The 19,344-nt window shown below is 37.8% G+C and overlaps 1 protein-coding gene across 8 annotated transcripts in view; it reads right to left on the reverse strand.

Annotated features, from left to right (window-relative positions):
- Positions 1 to 19,344, reverse strand: part of LOC5572977 (FH1/FH2 domain-containing protein 1) — a 467,818-nt gene that overhangs the window by 399,698 nt on the left and 48,776 nt on the right. For all 8 annotated transcript variants that reach the window (XM_021842727.1, XM_021842725.1, XM_021842726.1 and 5 more), the window contains 2 exons: positions 4,118 to 8,604; positions 3,917 to 3,971 (listed from right to left, as the gene is read on the reverse strand). In XM_021842727.1, the coding sequence (XP_021698419.1) occupies positions 3,917 to 3,971; positions 4,118 to 8,604 (4,542 nt within the window). The remainder of the gene's footprint in view (positions 1 to 3,916; positions 3,972 to 4,117; positions 8,605 to 19,344) is intronic.

Below are 19,344 nucleotides of genomic sequence, written 5' to 3' on the forward strand. Positions count from 1 at the left end.
ATTATTTCGGCAATGTTGAAATGAAACATGGAACATGGGATATCTAATCTTCCAATATTAGGAACACTTATGTCACTGCTTGGGTTATGTCCAACTACATTGATGGTAGAAGCTTATGCTTTCATGCCCCACCAGCCAGGGAACTGGTGTTTACAAACTAAGCATCATTTGCTGCAACACTTTATGCGGCATGATGGAACTTTGCCGAGCGCGCTAAGTGTTGTTAGACCACTGACGTAGTTGCATGAAGTGGGTGATGAGGTACAAAAGTAGCGTTACAGCATGCTTAACCATATTTGTAGAACTGAGACAACCCATTAGATCTAAAAATAAACAAACAAAGCAAATAAAAAAAATATTTAGGAAAAAACTCATCAATCGAAGTAAACACATTTCTGCAACTGCTGTGGGCAGTTACACCAAAGATGAAAGTGAATTTCCGTATTATGAGTCCGTATTATGTTTAAAATTACTCGCCACTAGCTCAGTAGAGAAACCTATCGAAGAACAGAGACTTACCTTGTTGTGCTAAACTCGTCTAACGTACCTTCGCCAACTCTGGTTCCTGAATCGGGAATCGTTAATGAACGCATCTACATACGACGACTAATTAGCTCCAATTGTTAAAACAATGCTTCAGTTTGACTGAAAATTTATGAAATCCATTCCACACATTATTACACATTATTGGAAAATTACGTTATTTTTATTGAAAGTTTTACCTAAATATTGGAATTTTCTACAACATGTTCATGTATTGATTGTCATTTTGAATTGCTCAGTTGGGTTTGTTTATTGCAACTTTGCATTTACTGCTATTGCTCTTTTTGATTTTTTGAATGGAAATTTTAGATTTATTGTGGGCGAATTATTATTTATTTATTGCAAATTTTGGCTTTTTTTGTGGAAAATTTATAATTATTTCTTGCTTTTTGTGAAAAAAATAGGGACATTTTGAGGTTGTTAAATGTAAAATTCAATATTTTTTAGTGATATTATTGTCGATTCTACTGCACTTTTGAATCTATTTATTGCTCAAATTTTTTTTATTTATGGAAAATTTTGTTTTTTCTATGCACTTCTTTATTTTTTTATGGAAATTTTTAACTTTTCTGTTGATTTTACCCTTGTTTCTTTACTGGCAAATTTTGCATTTTTTATGGAAATTTTATATTTTTTTATGGGACGTTAGCCGGTTATGTTTAGCCGGTGATTTTTAGGATATCCTAGATAGAAACACTGCTTGCAAAAACTTACGTTGGATTTTCGGAAAATGTCATCTCATATAACACTAGACAGGATTTACAAATAAAGGTGGGAGGCAGGGACGAAAAAAATCATGCTCACTTTACTCAATTCACTGAATTTATGCCACCATCAAAGTAACCGCACCACCACCAATATGATTGTTCCAATGAAGATGGCACAAAAGTAGATGAGCAAAACAAACAACGATGCCCGTATGTCGTTGGTGTTTTTGATTATCAGAAGCAGAAGAGTGTCAGTTTTAGAAAATTGATTATCAATGAGGTTCAAATGCATTAAAAAATATGCTGCTATACGGGTAATGAAGGAACCGATGCACGGAATGGATTATATTGAAGCGTCTTTAGTGTGTCTCGTGCAAAAATTACAACTTCCCGAAGCGGAATGTAAAAAAGTCAAGCTGGTTAGTGTGCATTCAAATATTACGTAACGCAAAATTTGGCAATTTTAGACCCCCTCCCTCCCCCACGTAACAGCTTTTGTATGGAAAATTTTATTTTTTTGCATGGACCGTAACACTATGTGAGACCCCCTCCCTCCCCCTGTTGCGTTACGTAATATTTGAACGATCCCTTAGAATGAATATCATTTTTTGTTTCCGATGATCAACAAGCGGTTGAGTTGCAGCAGGTTAAAATGAAACTGACAATCTTGCACAAACGCTTTGCAAATCTTTGTTGTGTTGTCAAGGTGAGGATAAAAACAAATAAAAATCAACGTTGATTCTACCCAGCAATTATCAATGTAGGCGAGGTTTGATTGAGTATTTTCGTCCCTGGTGGGAGGTATTGAGATGAATTCTGAGTAGGATTCTTATAACATCTTTCACACGATTCTAAATACCGTTTTGTCTCAAATTCCGAATATACTCTCATATTCCGAACACTCGGCTTTTGTATGGCGATTCGGTTGAAAGTTTCACTGAAATATGACTGTGTGAAATTACTAGGAAATGGCAGCCATATGCAATTCCATTTTAATATCTTCCAATCTATTTTACACCTCGGGAGTACTGATCCTCTTGTTTGAGGCCAGTAAAATCAGCTCAGATAAAATTATTTTCGAGATTATAAATTTGAATACGATTTTTTCGTCCTGTTCAGAATATGAGACACAATGAACACAGTGATCTGCATTTGAATCAAAATGTTGTTCATTCTTTGAAATGGAAACAATACTGAACCAGTTTAAATAAATTTAAAATTATTTTTACCGGCACACCCACCAGCTAACAGATAGATTTTGCAAAAATAAAAAAATCACAAATATCAGCTAATTTATGCCTTCCAGATGCATTTGAAGTCACTGTTGACCTTAAGTGTTCGGAATATGAGTCAAAACGGTACAGAATTTAGAGCAGAATTCTCAACGACTCCTAAACTAATTTCTGATAAGGTACCGCGGGGCAAGTGGGTAAATGGGGTAAGTGAAAATAATTGGTATATTTAACTGAATATGTGAATTAACGTTTTAAACTCATGCGTAAGCCGTTGAGGCCATTGAGAACATTACTATAGGTAAGAGATTTCTGAGATTTTTCAGCCATTATTGTATAATAGAGCGAAAGATTGTTAACCTGTCAACTATCACTCCGTAATAAGTTGGCGGCGTGCCATCTTATTTTAATATTTTCAGCGGAAAAAAGTTGCGGAAAATAATTTTCTGTACCACTTCTAAGTTTTCCCCTCTGACAGTTTTAAACTGCAATAAAAAAAGTTTTAGAATTAATTCGACATAGACCTAAAAACAACTAAATTCAAACACCAACAATTTTCTAATCACGTGGGGCAAGTGAAAAGTTTCTCATTAGAGATTGAGTTTGTGTTTTCTCTTTAGATAGCTATAAGTATACAAGGTTCGCAATTATCATAGAACAACAGAACGTGCTGATAACTCAAGAAACACTATACTCAACGCGTTTAAAGCTATTATCATGGCCAAATCATGGAACTTTTCCAAAGAAAGGTTGCCAAATATTACGATAATAATATGTTTGCTTCGTACAGCCGATTAAAAGGAAGACGTTGATTGAAAAGTACCAATATAAGAGAACGCATGGAAATCTCATGGAATATCTATGTAAAGCTAAATAAAAACATAAAAAATGGGGTATAGGTGTATTCACATAAAAAAGTTTCCAAATACTTTATTGAAAGATTCCGTTTGATTTCTCCTGAAGAGTTATCCGACGTCATATCCGATTCTCTTAACAAATAACGAGCGGTGGAAATTCTACAGAGCAGAAGTGCAATTGCTGTCCCATGTTGTAAGAACTAACATTGGAAATGTTGCAGTTATAATGTTGTCGAATCATTTCAACAAACATAACTGAACAGAAGAAAATTCAAGTAACAAGAATAAAATTGTCTTTGTTTTCATGTTACTTATGTATTGGGACGCCTGACTAATGTCAAAGGTAAAAGAAATCGTGAATATAACAGTAAGTTTTTGAATTTATTGTTCTAAACGATAAACTTTTCACTTGCCCCACTTGTGGGTATCTCCTCGCAGCAAACTTTCACGAAATTAAGAATGATTCGAAAAAAGTACTAAGTCCAAACTGTAAACAACAGGACCAGTACCTGTCAAAATGGATGCGTGACGTCACAGTGCAGTGGAGTATATGTTTGAGAAATAAATAAACACTCACCCCTGCTTTCTGCATCAGATCATCATCGGCTGTAGGATCACCACCGGTGGTAGATCTGGAACGAAAGACCAAAACAAAACCATTGTGGTGAATTCCTCTCTTGCTCTCGCGCTCTCACAATCCATCGCGTGGCCAAAACACATGTTTTATAGCGCACAAACGGCCACACGATCGATCGCGACCGAAAGCTCGCATACCAACCTGTTGCCATAAATGAACTGCGCCGTGGCGTCGTGAACCCGCACGTCATGTGGTGAGATTTCCTGCAGATCGTCCATCACAAACATTCGGTCCATCATGGGGCTTAACGGATGGCAAGATCCGCCCAACAAGTCGTCGATGTTGGTGTGACGTGAAATGAAGATTGGCGATTGGGAAATAGCAGCTTTGCGATCCATTTCCACCTGGTTGTAAACTTTGGGCTCCAAGCTTGCGGGAATGTTATCGTAAGGGGACAACCGGTCAGATTCGTTTTTGCTATCTTCAACCCCTTCCGGACTGGCACGATCGCCTAGAGGAGTTTCCGTTGTCTCAACCACTTCGATGATAGTGTTGCCCGTGGGAAACTCTGGTAGACCAGCTACAAGTTTACTGATATTTCTAATCTCTTCATCCAGGTCGTCACCCACGTCTGTCTGATGAGTCTCCTCTTCGCCGTGTTTTTCAATAAATGAAGAAAGTTTCCTCGGACTTCCGCCTTTTTCTTCTGTGTTATCCATCCACCAAGCTTTTTCTCCAGACTCCACTCGTGTGATTTTGTATTTGGTTGGGCTTGTTTGCTTGGAGTTGAAACTGTTTGATCGACTTACTACGTTGGATTTTGAACCAGATCTTGATAGTGTGTTTTCTGTCTCGGTCATCCACCAGGGTGCCTCACCCGATTCTATTCTGGTAATTTTGAATGGTTTAGCCTTGACAGGACTGCATTCTCTAACCGAGCCGTCGCTGCTAGGTGCCACTGTTGCTACTGCTTCATTAATCTTGTCTGAGCTCAACATCCACCATGCTTTTTCACCCGATCCATCCCGAGTGATAATAATCTGCTGTTTAGGTTCAGGAGTGGGTTCTTTAGAAGTGGCTTTACTGCTACTAGTCGTACTGGTGGTTGTGCTTGATTTTTCATTTTTCTCCAAATCACCCATTGCTTCCCGCCACCATGCTTCGTCTTCTGCTTCCAATGTATACACAGTGTATCCAGGATTCTTGTTTTCTGGGCTGGGTTCTTTTGACGCATCTTTACTTGAATCACTACTAGAAACTTCTTTCGCTTTCGAAGCCACATTATCAGTGCTCATCATCCACCAGGCTTTTTCTCCTGACTCTATTCTAGTTACCTTGATCGGTTTGAATGGTTGACTGCCAGAATTGCTGAAAATGCTGCCTGATCTCTGACTTCTGTTCATAGCGTCTTCGTCATTCTTTTCATAATTTTCGCTATCTTCATTGTTATCCTGCTCTCGCTCAACAGATCGACCATTTCCGTTATTGATTTTAGAGTCGTTGTCGGTCAAGCACCACGGTTTATCTCCGGTTTCAACCCGAGCAGTCTGAATGGGCCTAAATGGACTGTAAGCTTTATTATTGCTACCGTTAGTCAGTTTGGTAGACTCTGTATTATTTTCTGTCGTCTTTTCGCTATCATCTGCCATCCACCAAGCTTTCTCACCTGATTGCACGGGTCTTATTTTGTAAACGTAGCTCTTTGCCGGCGCCTCTGGTTCTTGTTTGGCTGGTGGATTCCACCATGACGCTCGCTGAAGATCAGACTTCTGTGCACTGTCGGTTTCATCTACTTCGTCTTCCTCCTCAGTGGAATCATCATCCTTGATACTCTCCATGTAATGCGTTCCAGCTTCCCAACCCGATTTGGGCGCCGAATCTTGGTTCAAACTTTCCGGCATACTAGTCGTACTGTTGTTATCGTACCAACTGGTGTGATTTCGGTTCTGATTGTTCACAAAGTTCGTCGCCAACTGAATCGCTCTCATCAATAGCTCGTTATTAGAGCTGGATGGATCAGTAACTGTATTTCCATGCTCATCTATCATTGACCGGTTGGGTTGTCCATCGCCTTCAGAAGTCGATGAAGAGGTTGCCGTACTCAGGTCTGAGCTAGTCGATGAAGAGCGATCCGAACGCCGACAAGGGCTGGCGCTGGCTCGCGTTGTCTGTGGTATCCGGCTGACACCATTCTGAGGCATGCTGTCAGCCGTTTGAGTTGCCGTTGAGGAAGAAGATGTGGAAGATGTTGATTTGCTAGATGAAGTTGATCCCTTGCGAGGGCGCTCTGGCGCTGGCCCCATATTGAGAGCAGATTTTCGGAAGTCTTTGTTGATTTTGGTATTCGACGCGTTCGCTGCCGATTTTATAGGCGAACCATCTTTTATCGGCACAGGTGGTGGTTTCTCGGGAGATTTTTGTTTCGGTGGAGTCTTTTGTTTTATAGATGGTGTACTAGTGGATGACCTACTGGGTACATTGCTCTTTGGGCTAGAGGATTTCGATAAACTCATTTCTTTGACTCGGGCTGCCAAAGTTGAGATCTCTTTCTTTTCCGGAACGTCACTACGTGGTGAAACGACACTGGTTTCCCTACTTTGGCTAGAACTGTCGCGACTGTATCGTGACGAAGCACTGGAATATCTGGTGTACCCGGAAGAAGCACTGGAGCTAAATTTGTCTAAGAATGGTGACCAATTCCTGGTGGTTGATGGATTGTATCTCAGATACTTGGTAGAATCATCCATTCTATCGGATTGCACCGCTTTATCAGCTGTGTCCACGATGCGTAGCTGTTTTTGAATAGTTTTCTCTATGGTTTTACACATTTCCGCACGCCTCGCCCTAATGTACGGTGTAGATCCCGGCGGGGTTGGCGAAGTACCACGCGTAACCAATGTTATCTCGATTAAGATTTTTGGCTCGGGTTCCACGCTGCTTTCGGTTTCTTCAGATGATTCTTCTTCCGACGAACTACTTTCAGAAGAAGATGAACTTTCTTCTTCAGCCTCGTCTGGCTTTTTCTCATCTTCCACAATCAGTATAGGTTCTGGTGAAAATATTTGACTCCGTATCAGCAGCGGAGAAGGACATTGTGAAGTCTCTCTCGATTGAGAGTTCAATAACCTTGATGATGGTCGACTCGTTCTTGCTGCGATTGCTTCACTGGATGTCATGTAAGAAAGGGCAACACCACCACTTGTCGGGGCCGGGCTTGAGCTTAGTGCAATTCTAGATGTCGTATTAGCAAGACTAGAATTACTTCTACCATATGGTCGATATGAACTAGTATTGAGACCGTACTTCTCTCGGATGGACTCAGCAGGGCTAGGATCTCTGGAAGGTCGTCTAGCTGTAGTCGAATGCATAGCAGGGCTAGGATCCCGACTCCTGATGTTCGACATACTAGGGCTAGCATCTCTTTTTTTCTGGGTAGGCACAGTCAGTGTTAGGTTTTCTGTTGGCTTTTCCCTGGCAGTCAGAGATCTGGTGTACGCAGGAGTATGCTTAGCTACAGCAGATCCAGCATCTTGCATTCTTTGTCTAGCGGCAGTACTGGAAAAAGGGGCTGATCTGGTAGTTGCAGGACTAGGATCTCTTGATCTAAGTTTGCTAGCACCAAAAGTGGGTACTTTCTTCACCTCAGCGGCGGGACTCGGATCTCTTGATCGTAGGCCAGTTTTCATGGAAATGCTGCTGGTGAATTTTCTTGGTTCGGCTGGACTTGGATCTCTAGAACGATGACTTGCAGTAGGCATCGTCTTTGCGTTTGTTATATTGATTTTGGGAGTTGCAGGACTGGGATCTCTTGATCTACCAGTGAATGACTTTGCCACTACCCTTTTGGTTTCAACAGGACTTGATTCTCGGGAAGTTTGTGTGCGCACTGTAGGACTAGGATCTCTTGAACGTGCCCGGTTTTGGAAAAAGCTACTCAACGTGTTTGATGTTTGCCTCTTGTATTCTTTGACCGGTGTTTGGTTCCCATTTTCTTTGGCAGTAAATTTATTGGCAATGGCCGCTGCGTATCCCCCTGGACGTTTGCTCTCGACAGCTGGACTAGGATCTCTAGATTTGATTATGTTTGTCATTGGCCCGCCAGCAGGACTTGGATCTCTAGCTCTCGATCGGTTCACATTTAAATTTGACGAGGAGTTCACTCTGGTTGCAGGACTCGGCTCTCTTGATTTCTCTCGCGCCACACCTGCCCGTCCATAGCGAGTCGTAAAAGTAACGGGAGGTGCATTCTCCTTTTTTGGCTTTGTTGCTGTTGCTTTGACACCTGTTTTTGACGTATCTTCAGTGTCTGCATGGCGTTCTCCATACTTTGCAGCAATCAAGGCAGATTTCTTGATGAGTTTAGGCTTATCTTTCTCGAGCTCAGCTTCTAACTTTTTCGATGTCTCAATCAATCGCTCTTTCTCACGATCTCTCTCTTTTTCTCGTTCCTTCTCCCGTTGCTCACGTTCACGCTCTCGCTCTCGCTCTCTTTTTCGTTCTTCCTCTTTCGCCTTTTCTCGTTCCTTATCTTTATCGGTGGCTAAACTAGAATACCGACTGATGTATGTCGACACATTTGAAGTCGTGCGTGGTGCTCGATAGCTACCAATGGAAAACGTTGGTCGATAACTGCTACTACCGGCAGAGCTCAGCGTACTGAACCGAGAGCTCGAGGGTTCGGACGTGAACTAAAAAGAAAAAAAAATAAAACCATAATTATTATAATGAACTCATCAGCATTTTCATTGGCATAAATCTATCAACACATTACAATGCTATAAAACAAAAATCCGAGTAGATCAGCTGACACAGAAACGATCGTCGGGCGCCAGATGAGCTGAAAATCTTTGGCACCGGCTGTATGGCTTTCGCAAAGACATCTAGATTTCATCATACCGAACCCCTGCAACGCAACACACTTCACATAGGCAAACGGGAAGTAGAGGTGGAATACGACACGAGTCGACAGACAGCAAAACCACGAAAACGTCACTTTGTCTACGTCTGGCATGCCGGGCTTGTTTAGATCGCCGCCGTACAGTTTGTTGATTTTCTATGCAACGGTGTGGTGTGAATGCGGACGATCAAGTGGTATACTGCCAAGAATATCTCCTCTAAAGTGACCCAAAACAAACGTGTTGGTCGCCATCTTCGTAGACGCAACGCCAATGTCAATCAAAATACGGTAACGACGACGATCTGCCGGTAGACAAAGTGTGTCCGTACGGTTTTTGGGTCAACAGATGATACTGATTGATGGGACACAGACGAAAAACCAATCGAATGGAAACTTGGATTTAGAAAACACTTATCCGAACTGCAGGAGAAAACAAACAAGGCAATTGGAGACACCAATCGATTGGGTATTCAAGCAATATTTATAGGCATATAAATCTGTTTCTCGTACTAACAGTCGAATGAATGGATGAACATAAATAATGTTGTAATCATACGGATCGAATCACCATTTCAACATTTTATAAAACTGTAAACTAATCACAGACAGAAAGACGCCAAGTTTATCAAATTTTGCAATGATTTACGGAAAAAAATATTTGTATTCAGTATTTTGATAAATTGTCGCGATTAGAACCATAAAGACGCAACTGCAATGATCGAATTGTTTAAATCTAGGTATTTGCTGTTGTTTTTATTTCAGTCGAAACCTTTCATCGTTTATTTTACTTGTAAAATTTTACAAATATTGGCTTAATTTCACCTAGCAATCCAAAACGACAATCAATGAAGAGAAATCGGTCTCTGCAATGGCTTGTACTGAAAGCGAAATGAAATTCGGATATACAGTTACTATTCTCTCATATGATATTGTTGGAAAAATAAGCTTAATGTTCTAATGTTTTCTAAATACTAGGTATAACTTGCGTCGATGTATCTGTATTGAAGTTTAAAATCTTAGTTTCAAAAATATGGTTGGATTTTGAATTGCCAAAGGTGTACACGCAGTGTAAAGCGAAAAGGTACAGATGAGGACAGGGAAAATACGTACTCTACTGCTTCCATAAGAGGAACTAGACGATGAAGACGTTGGGTAGTAGCTTGACTTCCAGGAATACTGTAATAGAGGCGAAGTGGAGTAGGATTAGATTAGCAACATAGGAAAGATAACCTGAAACGAATAGTTTTACAATGGGTGGTTAAAGATTTAGAACATATAGTCTGCATTGTACGGTTCACTTTATTCAAATTTATATTGAGCACTTCTCGCTGAAACATCGGCACTCATCGTTAGAATTCCAATTGTATGTCACTGATCGCTAGTATATGCTAAAACTAAAGGGTGGTCCTTTCGGTTTTCTCAAATTGGTGGACCTCTCGTACACCAGCTAGCTTAACAGTTTGCGAAACAGCCCTTTTATTAATAAATCTTAGGTATTTCTTCACGTGAGTGATATGTCTTTTTTGTACGACATAGAAACAAGTTTTCAATCGTTGTTTTTTTTCTTCGAATCGAGAGATGAATAAGAGTATTAATTGAATGGAAAAATTTGGCGTCCATCTTGATTTTAAGTAGTAGAATGAGTTTTTCACCTTGTTAGCACTTGCTTGATTTCAATGATACCGTATCGCTTACTCTCGCTTACTGTTCTTTTTTTCCTGGCATTACGTCCTGCGTCTCAGCTTGAGGGGATTGTAAACTTCGATTTTTCAAGTGCACAAGACCAGTGTTGTGAAAAACTCAATTTCTCAAAACTCACGCTTCATTTTTTTCATGCGTGAGTTGTCAATCACGCAACTCAGCAGTCAAAAAATCATGGATGAGTTGGCTCACCTTTTTGACTCATTGTCTAGTATATCCACAGTTTACTCACACACGGCAATAATTTCTGATTAGTCTGGTAAACTTATAGTAATCCTTTCTAACGTATATAACAACATTCGGGTTTCACGAGTTTTTGCCGGGTTTTTCGACTGAATCATTTTTTACGGTTTGAGTTGATTGAGTGGATTTGCATCAAAATCTCAAGCGCGAGATTTGCAAAGCAGATATCTAATGAGTTTGCTCTCAAGGGAGAGCGTATTGATTGAGATTTGAGTGTGAGTCTACCAACACTGCACAAGACTCGAGAATCTGACAACAGTTCGCGTTGGAAATCAATCAAATTACTTGCTTGCTGGTGGTGACTAATGAGATAAATTTTCAATGCGGAGCGCTGATTGGTTCTCAAGTCTTGTGCTCTTGAAAATTAGGTGTGGCTTCGTTTTATAATCATCCAAATTCGTTATAAAAACAGATAATTACAGAGGAATTTTCTTTAATAATGCATACTTGGTACCAGAATGATTCTTCGGCATACCTTCAAGTTCAGGAATAGCATTCATTCTTTTCTTTTTTTTTCGTTCAAAACCATTGAAATGATTGTATTTATCAATGAAATTTCAATCGGTTTTCAGTACATCGTTCGACTAGTAATAAAAAAAATCTCCAAAATAATTAAATTTCACATGAATATGGAAAAATGTTTAGAACTGTCGATTTTTGGAGGTTATCAAAATCAATCATTATTAGAAAATGGCTGGATAATTCAACAATATATATTTTTTATCTTCAAAAAAGGCTTGTTCTTCGAAAGCATCATCAATCAGGAACCTGATGGAAGAAATCAATTTATTTGTGGAGCAACAATTTGACAGATATAATAAAATCATTTTTCCCGATATTTTCAGAGGAAAATATTTTAAATTTGATGTTAACTGATATGAGTAGAATTTGTTGGTTTAAAGTACGTCCTAACGGAAGTACTAACGTAGTATTAATATGAAAAACAATTAAGGCCTTCATAGGGTTACTTATTTAGTCTTATTTTTAAAAGACTTTTCAAAGTAACAATCATCAAAATTGGCAACACTGCTGTAAAAAAAATGATTTTTTCCACATATTATTTTCAAAATATGTTATTCTGAGATTACCAATTGAAACATTCAAAGAAAATTGTTACCAATTTTCTGTAGATCGATAAAATGCATATAAAATTTTAAAACTTTGAGACTAGTAAAGAGTAAAATTTAAACTTAAGACTGCGGTTTAAACTAACGATTTAGCTCTCGTTTATACAAATATAGTTTCGTTAGTAATCTAAACTAGTTTTGAACACGCTTTTTACTTTTCTCTTGTGCTGGGAGTGAAAGGAAGGTGTAGAACCAAATTTGACCATAAATGGATTAATCTCTAAAGTTATCTAATGTCGAGGAATGGAGGAATATAATTGATTTTTTTAAGCTATACCTTTAGTAGAATAGTAAAGGATACAAACATACAATTTGTTCATAAAAATGAAGATTTTTGTTTTGCGAAAAATAATGTTAAACTTTGACGATCAGCTTTTCCTAGGAGTTTTTGGAAAAACTATTCGGCTCTTCAACTAAAAGCAGTTTCTGAGATCTTATATTTCCATAGCCTCGTAGAATAATCGTTGTACGATGCACAGAAAACCTATTACGATTTTATTAATAAATAAAAAAAGATATAGCATAAACAAAGTGTCCACTTTATAAAATGAACAGTTCTTACTACTTAAAATCAAAATGGCGTCAAAATCCAAGATGGATGGACACATTTTTTCACTTTAATTATTACTCTTATTCTTTACACCAACAATTGAAAACTTGTTTCTTTGTTTACAAAAAATGATGTTTGCAATGATTCAACTCGCCATATACGTCAAAACCGTAGAACATGATATCAAAAATTGTTCATCTCATAGATGAAATACCGTTGCTCAGAATTTTAAACGAGCAGTGCGCTGATGGTGAAAAAAACGTTTTTTTCTGACAAAATTCAAAATGGCGGCAAAATTCCAAATGGCCGCCAATTGTTTTAGTCTCAGATAAAGCTATATCCTTCTTCTCTACGATGCCACTCCAAGGGAAATATGAGACATATCACGTGAAGAAATACCTAAGATTTACCAAAAAATGAGCTTTTACAAAAACTGTTTAGCTAGCTGGCGTACGAGGGGTCCACCAATTTGAGAAAACTGAATGGACCACCCTTTAGTTTTAGCATATACTAGCGATCAGTGACATAAAATTGGAGTTCTAACGATGTGTGCCGATGGTAGCTTGGTTTCAGCAGGAATTGCTCACATGGAAAGGACATCAAGACTGTTTATGAAACCTTGTCACTTCTGTATACATCTTCTCTTTTTCATGAAAATATAAAGATATGTAAATTTGAATTCAAAATCATATGAACTTGTATAACAAGTCACGTAGTCTTATAAACTCCTTCTAGATTACATGACTTATCATTGAAGTTCTCATGACGTGTCACAGAAGTTTACAAGATAAATCATGTAAATATCGAATATTGAACGCCATAAAATAACAGCATCTCTCACTGTGTTGTGCATTGGTAACATCATTCAAATTTTTCTTCACTAATCGAAATGAGTATTAAAATCGCGGTAACACCTTTTGTATTTTTTTTTTACAAACAACAAAAAGACTTTTGAATAAAGAAAAAAGATTGTCAAACGAAAGATTGCAGTCCTTGATTAGCAGGACTAATAACTTATCTGAAACTATGTTCTTCTATTGAAAACTAAAGTGACTCATACTAGATTAGCTGCAGAAGTATTCATTATTTTTAGTATATTCCTCATCGCTCTCTATAGAGGGTGTTAAAATTGTGAATACGAGGCGCGAAAATTGTGGGAATTAATGTTTAATTTTTATTCACGTAAATATATAATATCCGTAAATTTAACCTACAAAATTTCAAACTACCAACAATGTGCCGAATGTAGATCTAAACGGCACTCGTAGATTTCTCTCTAGCTTGAGCTTGAGTTTACGCTTGATTGGCCGCCCGTGGTTGCTACTAGTGATCCTTTACATGAGAGATAAGCAGAATTAAAATAGAATGATTTGGCAACAGACCAGCAGTGCTGAGTTTGCTCGGTGTCAAGAATAATATTGTAACTCGGACATGACTTTGTCATTGCATAAAAGTGTATATTGTTTCGTTATAGATCTATGAGCTTCATTTCCAAACTAATAAGCAGAAGAAAAAATCAACAACTAAATATCGCATCAATGCAATGCGCCAATGCCAACTGGCGAAAATTTAAAAAGGAAAATATTATATAGTTTTGCTCTATATATGCAAAATAACTTTCACCGAAATGATTACAAGCGGATTACATTACTCCTCAAGAAAAGTTCAAAACAAACTCAAAACAAACTGCTCGATTGACTCACACTTTGACAGAAATGTCTGTTTCCACGTATCTCTCTTATAAAGGATTAGGGTAACGTATATAATTTGGACATGCATATAATTTGGACAGGCTAGTCGTTCTATGCTTATTTCCAATCAGATGGTGAGGAACAAATGTACGGGAAATCATGTATTGCACTACTAATACACTATGCTACTTATAAATGATGACCATTTTCATAACAATTACAAATTGGCTTCAAAAATATAAAAATTGTAAATTGTATCTACAGAACATCTGTGAAACCTACGAATGCAAGAGGATGTGCATTTCAAGAACATACATTAAATGCAATAATAGCGCTCAGAATTACAATTCATAAAAAGTTTGAAAGTGGAAACATGATTAAATATAACTAATATTTAAGCTAAGTTCATCTAAAATCTTAACATGAGTATATAAGGTAGTATAAATCAGGTGTTGTCCAAAATAGATTAGGTTTTTTGTTCAGTTGATATAATTTGGCCATCTGATGAAACACACTGGAATGTCGCATGCATGCATACTTGCAGGCGATTTTCGTGGATCTGATGATATTTGCTTGCATTAAATGAAATTATTGATTTTCACTAATATTCACATCCAATAAGTCACATATAAACTCTTACAGTATTATGAAATGATCGTCTTTTCAAGAAACCATTGTACGGATATTGAGATAACGCCTCTGTCCAAATTATATTCGCATGAGGGTGTCCAAAATGTATATTAGGTGTCCGAAATGTATGACAGACAGGCTGCCAGAAAACGCTTTTTTGGAAGCTAATACTACAGTTTGTAAGCTTTTTCTCTCTAGAAACTCAAGGTACAATGGGGCATTAAGCATATAAGTAACATTTCGTACTAAAATATTTGTATTTAATGCAGTTAATCGATCGCCGTCTCCAGACATATCCTTAGCCTGTCCAAAATACATAATTTACCATACTATTTGCTACTAAGCTAACTAACATAAATGCAACTAACCAGATGTCTGCCAGGGACTAACAGGGAGTATCAATTTATAAATGCTGGCGATTATCTATTTTAGGTAACAATGGCGCCAGACACGTCCGAATTGAGAAAGAAATTTAGAATTTAGGAAGGGGGAGGAATTGATGTTGCATTTGAACTGGCCCACTGTAGATCGTGGAGTCCAACTGTAGTTACACCAGTTCATGCGAGAGGGTATTGGTTGGGGCAGAGCAATTTTTTGGCAGAAATTGGTCTAGAAAATTTTCTAATGCGTCTTTGATCACTTTATCGGCAGCTTCATTTTTATCCGCAAGGAAAAAAACTCAAATCGCGATAATATTTTTGTTTCTCGGTATTTTTGTATCATTTTTTCACAAGTTTTCACAATACTCTTCTAGTTTAAGGATCCATGTTGATATTGATGGTTGGTGATCTGGTTTTAAGGATATTCCAATGTTCCTTGGGGGACCGACATTTTCCATATAAAATGTCTTAGGCGGCCCTTGTTTACGTCAATTTGTCGAACACATAAAATGTGGGTTATACAATGCCATGTAATCAGAAGCTACTATGAAAAAATCATACAAATTCGTTAAGTATTCTTAGAGAAGTATGAAAATTACTATATGAGATTTTTTGAAGTTTTCAAGATCTTTATTTAGCCAGCGTGGTACCAACAACATAAATGCTCATTACTCATTTGCTTCATTTTTTCACAACACACTCTCATTAATGTATTGTTCCGAAAAGTAAATATCTGAATACGATAAAGAAACTTGTAGTCTGCGATATATAGGTAGGTTATGGTTACGTGCCGGTTCCCCATGGAATTCCGGAATATCTCTGGATCCAGTTGACCAATGATCAATGTTGACACAGATTCTAAAACTAGAAGATTATTGAGAACTTTTGAAAAAATGGTGCAAAAATACCAAGAAACAAAAAATTTATTGCGATTTGATTTTTTGCGGTAAAAAATGAAGCTGTCGGTAGAGGGGTTAATAGTACTCGACTCGATCTACAATTTGCGGTAAGCGGCTCAGAATGAATTTTTTTGTTGCACAACGTGATTTTCTTGTACACCCGTGATAGGAGCATGAGCATAGATGATCGTACAATTCGTAGTTTCTACTCCGTGATTGGCCAGAGCACTGGAAATTGCACAGAGATTTAATGAATGGGACTTGGGATTAGTTTACCATTCTCAATGTGCACAAATCGAGAGCTCAAAATTCAAAAGTCAATAACGGCCGAACAAGTGTTCATCGCTTGCCCTCACAAGAGCAAGCGGTACGATCGAAAGATCAAACACTACTAACGTGATCCGCTATCCGCGACACTATACGACCGTGCTACGCGAGCGACGCGCAACACGATTGATCCTGACCGCAATACCCGCTTCCGCAGAAGCAAGCAACACGGCCAAAGGAACAAACACTTCTCGGATTTCTTCGTACCCGAGCAGTAACATTCCATAATTAGGTATTGTTCGGTACACAGCTAAAAATATTCAAAATTACACGCCATTTAATATACAAAGGCAGTAATTTTCAACGAGTTGAGAATGAAATACCATTTAAATTTCAGTTTAAATAAATGTACATAATAAGACCATGGAAAACCATACATTTTTACATTACTTTACGCAAAATATTACTGTTCAATTTAATGTTTAACACCTTCCACAAAAATAAACTATTTAACATTGATTTTTGAATTTAAAAAGACTTAATTTTCAATCAACGTCTAAAATTATGAAAAATGATCACTCTGCTCTTAGTCGCAAATCAATACGTTTTGAGGTGCACTGTTTGTTAGGAGCTACTATAAATTTTGTTTTGTATCAAGTGGATTCAAGATAAACAATTGGCAATAGCAGGTAATATCCTCTGAGCATATGGTGTAAACATTATTTGTAAGCTGAAACCTAATATTTCTTGATATTACCATTTCCCAATTGCACTTTTCGTTTCTAGACTCGTGCATAAGCGGCAACCAGCAGCTTCGGGATACGACAAAGCTCAACCAAGTGTGCGTTTGCAGACCAGTAGCCAGCCTGTATCCATTTTATGAGAGAGATCGTGTGCTATTTAGATAATAATGTATGAAATCATCAATTTAGTGAAATAAATGTGTTAATCAGTACACAGCTAAAAATATGTTGTAAATTTCAGTTTATTTTCATGCACATACTTGGAGCATCAAAATAAACTGAAATGTCAACGACAAATCGCTTATTTTATCAATCGAATGCACTTTAAATTTACACGATTATGTAACATTCAAGCATCTTTAGTTGATAATTAAACCTGATGCTGTAACAATAGATGAATTTGGTTTTCTTTTACTATCTTCTTCTGTTTACACTACATTGAAATTTAAATATTTTTATCTGCGTGCACAGTTCGAACGAAACCTGTAAAATTATAGCGAGTCGAATGTAACAAAAGGACTCCATCATATATGATAGAAGATCATGTGCGATCTTAAAATTACATTGCTGCTGGTTTCGAGAGTGAGCTATGAATAGCTTCCAAACAAGAATATATATAATAAAAGAGCTAGACGGGATATGAACTCGCGACCTCTGGAACAATAGCAGCACGCCCGAGCTCTCTTGGCTGTCTCACCACCTTGACAAGTAGCTGACAAAAGTTGAACACGTTCTGCGTCAAATGAGTGTATCATAGAATCGCTTCGATGGTTGGCGGTCTCATCGAGAAGTGATTGAAAGAGCAGTCAACAATGCGGAGCATTCTCTCGGTCGCGTGATTGTTGAGCGTGGCTGGGTTTGTTTTGTGGCAGATTCATGTAAATTTCTAGCGGATTTATCTGAAATATAGTTGGAAGGGCCCTGATTGGTTGACAGATGGTCATATTTCTTCAGTTGTTGGCTAACGCTTGTAATTTTCAAATGCCTGCCACAATTTTCCGTCGATGTCCAAATTGCGTGTTGTTTAATATTCACAAATTTTTGCTGTGTAATGTTGTGTATTGTTATAGATTGGTTTTGTGCCTCCGATAGCAGGGGGAAATCAAGGGAACAAATGGAAAAGAAACAAAACAAAACACCTTTGATGCTTCATGTAAAACTTAACGTCGTTTAAATTTACATGATTTGCTTTCATTTTCAAGTAATGTAAATTTCAAACTCGGTTTAATTTTATGTTTATTTTCATGCTTCAAATATGTGCATGAAAATAAACTTAAATTTACTTTATTTTTTGAACTATGTAGTCCAAGTTTTATTATGGTATTGAAAATATTGTTTAAAAGATAAAAATACCTCATGAAGGTATTCGGAAAGTTTTTGAAAACAGCTTAAGATTTTACTGCTATTGAAAAATTTCACGTCTAAGAAAATTCATCATTTATTGTTAAGGTATCCAATACATGATCCAATAATGGTTTTATAAAATATGCATGGGATATTATTTAAGGTATTTTACCTCTCATGCAGGGCTCTTCAATTCCTCATTCAGGTGATAAGTGGATATTGAAAATTATCTTGATATTCAGCAACATTTATTTGTTATCATGCATCTTAATTTTTGTCATATACCTAATGTAGATTTCTGCATCCCAGACGCAAAAAGCTTTTGTTTTCCTTCAATTTCTATGTTTTCCAATCTAAATCACCTAAGCGTCAACCGCTAAGGAATGCACCGTTATAAAATATGCTGCTCTGCCTTCAGCTGTCTATCGCTGCCGCTATTTAGGACTGCATTTCCATGCCCTTCTTTGTTGATCCAGCCCTCGGTCTCGGTTGGAAAATTTAATTTAGAGTTTCTAACGAGCGACATAACTCCTCACCAGACGTGAACGAAAGTGCAGCACGGTTCCTTGGCTGACGGTTCCGGGAACAAATTTGCCGTTCTTCGTAGACGATGCAACTTCGCCAAAACGCCACCAGAGGAGCGCCGTGATAGGCGATTTTGCATGATCTAAGTGCAACTAAAGCGAGAAACTCTAGGATGATGGAAACGAATGAATGAAAAATGAAAATATAGTCGCGTTGTGTCGTCTAGCCGATGGCGCTATTTATAGACGATAAAGAGGAAATGCTTCGGATGCAGTTTTGCCTGATTATAAATAACGTGATATTTAATACAGAGTAAATATTTAACTGTGATTTCGAGTAATAGAATGCCTTTTGGGGCCTTCCATAGTCAAGTGGTTAGTGTCTGGATTCGAATCCCGGTCGGTCCAGGATCTTTTCGTAATGGAAATTTC

This window comes from Aedes aegypti, chromosome 2 (genome assembly GCF_002204515.2).
Source record: "Aedes aegypti strain LVP_AGWG chromosome 2, AaegL5.0 Primary Assembly, whole genome shotgun sequence".
In the NCBI taxonomy this organism is placed as follows: Eukaryota; Metazoa; Arthropoda; class Insecta; order Diptera; family Culicidae; genus Aedes; species Aedes aegypti.